The sequence below is a fragment of the Saprolegnia parasitica genome (genome assembly GCF_000151545.1).
Source record: "Saprolegnia parasitica CBS 223.65 unplaced genomic scaffold supercont2.543, whole genome shotgun sequence".
Taxonomy (NCBI): domain Eukaryota; phylum Oomycota; class Saprolegniomycetes; order Saprolegniales; family Saprolegniaceae; genus Saprolegnia; species Saprolegnia parasitica.
The window spans coordinates 260-4,587 of NW_012156937.1; the positions used below are offsets into that span (position 1 = coordinate 260).

The 4,328-nt window shown below is 58.8% G+C and overlaps 3 protein-coding genes across 3 annotated transcripts; 2 read left to right on the forward strand and 1 right to left on the reverse strand.

Moving 5' to 3' along the window:
* Positions 1-217: 217 nt before the first annotated feature.
* On the forward strand, positions 218-1,761 carry SPRG_17348 (hypothetical protein; the record flags this gene model as incomplete). The annotated part of the gene is made up of 8 exons (XM_012356671.1): positions 218-319; positions 367-688; positions 737-999; positions 1,052-1,166; positions 1,232-1,293; positions 1,344-1,445; positions 1,489-1,533; positions 1,579-1,761. Coding segments are annotated over 8 exons (1,194 nt in total), but the record flags the coding sequence as incomplete, so codon positions are not given.
* A 452-nt stretch (positions 1,762-2,213) lies between these two features.
* On the forward strand, positions 2,214-3,724 carry SPRG_17349 (hypothetical protein; the record flags this gene model as incomplete). Its single annotated transcript, XM_012356672.1, has 6 exons — positions 2,214-2,670; positions 2,713-2,785; positions 2,840-3,026; positions 3,078-3,221; positions 3,261-3,329; positions 3,376-3,724. 6 exons carry the CDS (start codon positions 2,214-2,216, stop codon positions 3,670-3,672), a joined length of 1,227 nt encoding a protein of 408 aa, XP_012212062.1. The 3' UTR covers positions 3,673-3,724.
* Positions 3,678-4,058, reverse strand: SPRG_17350 (hypothetical protein). The gene has a single exon (XM_012356673.1). It carries the CDS (start codon positions 4,036-4,038, stop codon positions 3,760-3,762), a length of 279 nt encoding a protein of 92 aa, XP_012212063.1. The 5' UTR covers positions 4,039-4,058; the 3' UTR covers positions 3,678-3,759.
* Between the last annotated feature and the right edge of the window lie 270 nt (positions 4,059-4,328).

The window sequence follows — 4,328 nt, forward strand, 5'->3', positions numbered from 1 at the left end:
TGTGCAACATGACGACGACGCGTATTTCACTAGATGTGCTCGCAGGCCTCGAAGGGTTGGATGTGTCATCTGATCGCTCCCGCGCCGCCATCTACCTCGCCGACCACGCCGAGGACGACGCGACTAATATTGCTCTCTCGGGCTCGCTGCTGCAAACACCCTTGCACAAGGTATGTATGTGACGTCTTCCTTGTTAAAACTGGTCATGGTGCCGCAGATTGCCGGGAAAGGGACAGTCGATGCTCTCGAGATGGCGCTCGCACAGCATCCAGCACACGATGTGAATGCAGCGGATGCCAACGGGTGGACCCCACTCCACGTACGACAGCACTACATCGATCGCTCGCTGGCAGCGTCCCTCGGTAGCATGCGGCGCAGAACGCGTCCGAGGACGGTCCCGACATGCTCGGGCAACTACTCATGTGCGACGCGATCGATGTGGATGCGGTCTCCAATACAAAGAGGACTCCGCTGCACATTGCCGCGGCTGCCGGGTGCCTTCCTAGCGTCCGCCTTCTCTTGCAATTCGGTGCCAACGTCAACGCACGCGACGACCGCGGCTGTACGCCACTGCATAGTGCTGCGCTCCATGGTGCTCTCGACGTCGTCCGGTGTTTCGCCAACGACGTCGATGGCTGCGATGTTGCCGCCGTCTGCAAGCGAAAGCAAAATGCTCTCCACATCGCTGGTACGGTGTGGCTACCTCGATGCATTTGAAGGCTCACCGAGGTCGTAGCCAAGGCGGGGCAGATTCCTATCGTGCGCTACTTGGGTGCCTGGGACTGTGACGCCCAGCGCATGCGGCGCGCGCTCGACACGCAAGGCCGGACACCGCTCATGATCGCCCGCGATGCCAAGACGAAGAAGGCCATGGAAGACAGCGGCTGGATCGCCTCGAGCGACGGTCGACTGGACGCAGTGCAGCTCTGGCTTGCGAACGAGCCGGCAGCGTTGGACCTTGTGACACCTCGTTGTGGGCGCAACGCGCTTCACCTTGCGGTACACGGCGATTGCAATGCGATGATGCTGGATGCAACGGAAACACTCGCAGGTCGATGGGTTTCTTCGCCGCTGCAAGGCCAAGGACGTCAGCGAGTCCCAGCGCCGGTTGATCGAGAGACGCTACGTGCGCGTCCTGCACGCGCTCTGCAACGCTCCGATGCAGCGTTCGATATCCTTTGCACGTTCATTTGACATCAATGTTTGTGTTGACGTTGGAGGTCTTGACGAGCCAGCCACTTGGCCGACGACTTTGGCGTGACACCGCTCATGCTCGCCGCGATCTCGGGCAGCGTGCGTGGTCGACGCATTTTAGACCACTCGCCGTGACGATGATGGCGTAGGTCGCGCTCGCTACCGTTCTCGTCGAGCATCCTCAGCACGACGAGAACGCTCAGGATATGGCTGGCAACTCGGCGCTGCATTACGCCTACGCGTTTACCAAAGTACCATGGCACAGCCTGCGATGGCTTTATGGCATGCGCATAGGCGCCCATGGCTCGCTTCCTAGAGTCGCGCATGGAAGCCCTTGCGGTGCGCAGATCTAGTGCCTTCGCAATAGAGTCATGGATGATGTAGCGACGAGAGAACCACGATGGCCACATGCCCTTGGACGTGTCGGGCTTCCGCTTCGACATCCTTCCGTCGCTTCAGTCATTTAGCCCGCCGTCGCCCAAGAAATCGGTAGCTCGAGCGGACGCCAAAGACGCGGGCGAGGGCAAGGACGACGCTGCGGATGACAAGGGCAGTGGGTCGGCCTGAGCTCATCGCCAACGCTGGTCCATCGTGGCAGAGCTGGGACCCGAGGTACATTGCCAGTTCGTACAATAATGTACGGGAAGACGTACACATACATTGGTGGTGGCTAAAATCGGCATGTAATGCCACCTTGAAGTCGTGGTGTGTGGCACAGCAGTGGAGAAAGCTCTTGTTGACGTGCATGCTATGGTGGCCGTTGCTGTGTTGCATACAAAATGCTAGTGCGCCTCGCTCGAGTGATATCGAAGGTGCGTTCTAGCGACGTCGATCGCACCTTGGAAGTGGCATCTATGCCGAATTTAGTGGCGGCCACTGTGTGACTTGGCCACTGTAGTCGGTACGGCAACGGTCTCGTACATCGTACATGCCGCGTATTCGGATATGACATGCGTATCCGGAGACCTGCAATACGCTCGCGTGAGCTCAGTAAGATTGCCGTGAGCGACCGACCATCCATGGCCCCAGGACGCGCAAAGAAGACGGCCGACGTGGCCGAGAAGTTCGTCTCGGCGCCGGCGCTTGAGAAGACGCGCAAGGCAACCGCGACGGCGAAGCTCGCGCCGCAAGCGGTGACACCGGTGGCGCAGACCAAGCCTGCTCGGGCGGTGACGCCGGTGGCGCAGGCCAAACCCGCTCGAGCGGCGCCCAAGCGCAGCCTTCCGCAGCCCGTGCAGAACGACGACAACGACGAGGAGAATGAGGACGACGATGAGGACGACGATGACGATGAGGCCAAGGCGGACGCGGTGCCGGCAAGCACTTGCGTCGCGGCGAGCAGCGAGCCGTCGGCGACGCCGCGCAGCCTGCACGACGACTTTATCAACTTGATGAAGGTGCAAGGCCTCGAGAAAATGGCCACCGACGCCGGTCTCCTCAAGGACGGCCAGTTCCGCGACCTCAAGCGCGAGTGGGGTACGCGTTGCAGCATGGTGCATGGTGTATGGACGTGAGTAGATTCGATGAACCAGTCGTTTCTGCCGCTCAAGAAGGCCGATGCGTCGATGCCGTCGCTGCCGTTTCCAACGCCGTACACCTCTCGATACTTGCTGTCCATCATATCGTCTATCCTGGCCTGGCGTAGCACGCCCAAGAAGAAGAAGACACCGCGCGCCAGTGCTACGAGCGCGGTCTCGGAGAAGGGCAGCAAGGGCCTGCGTCACTTTAGCATGAAGGTGTGCCAAAAGGTCGAAGAGAAGCACGTGACGTCGTACAACGAAGTGGCGGACGAGCTCGTGCACGAGTTTGTGACGATGCGACCGTCCGACTCGGTAGACACTTCATCTTCGCTTCCATTTCCATCCCACGCACGCACCGCCTAGGTGTACGACGAGAAAAACATCCGCCGCCGCGTCTACGATGCACTCAACGTGCTCATGGCCATGGACATCATCTCCAAGGAGAAGAAGGAGATTCGCTGGCGCGGCTTGCCCTCGAACGCCAAGCAAGACCTCGAGCTCCTTACCGTACGACCCGCCTGATGCTTGCACTTATTGGATCATTAGATGGAGAAAGCGCAGCGGCTCAAGAGCATCGAGCAAAAGAAGCAGCAGCTCCAAGAGCTGCTCTTGCAGGTACGTCCCGCCTCTTACGTTGTAGTGCTCCATATCGTCGACGTAGCAAATCGCGCTCAAGAACCTCGTGCGGCGCAACGAAGCGGACGCGACGACGGCTGAGAGCCGCATCGCGCTCCCGTTCATCCTCGTCAACACGAGCAAGGACACGGTCATCCAGTGCGAGATGTCGGAGGACCGCCAAGACGTCTTCTTCAACTTTAGCGGGCCGTTCGAGATCAACGACGACAGCGAGATCCTCAAGCGCATGGATCTCCACAAAGCGGCGCCGGCCGACGTCAAGGACCTCGTGCCCGAGAAGCTGCTCCGGTACCTTCCGCCCGCGTACCTTACCGAGGTGTGATTCGTGCCATCGCGTGTGTTTCTTATATAAAGTCGTCTTTACTCTTTCTGGGTATTTAAGTTAATCTGGATATATAGCGAGCGGCGCTTATCGCGTCGTATCGGGCAGCGTCGGCAGCCAAACGTAGTCCTTGTTGGTCTCGTCGACGACCTGCTCGCGCTTGCCGGCGGCGACGTCGGCGTATGTGAAGCTCTTGATGTCGGTTTCCTTGCCGAGGAAGACCCAGCCGTCGACGTCGGCGTCCTTGGTGAATGGCGTCGGCGTCGCTTGGGCAATGGTCGTGGCAGGCAGCCATGCATGGAGGGAGTACGTCGACGGCAGGAAGCTCCATCGAGAGGCAGAGGTAGACGAGGAAGATGATGCCATGTTGTGCGGAAGGATGGGAATTTGAGAATGCGGGAACGCAGCGAACACGTAGTATTTTAATGCAAAGGACAATATTTACTCGGTGTTTGTATGATAAATAGAAAAAAAGTAGAAAAAAGCGACGCTCGGGTGTGAAACGCTTGCCGATGCTGCCTCCACCTGATTGGACAAAAGTCGAGTGTCATGGGCATACGCGCCTTGGATTGGCTAAAAAGGCGGTGCTCTGAAATTTCTTGGCGATTGAAGTACGCCAAGATCCTTTTCGTATGGCCAGGAGAACCGAGACGACC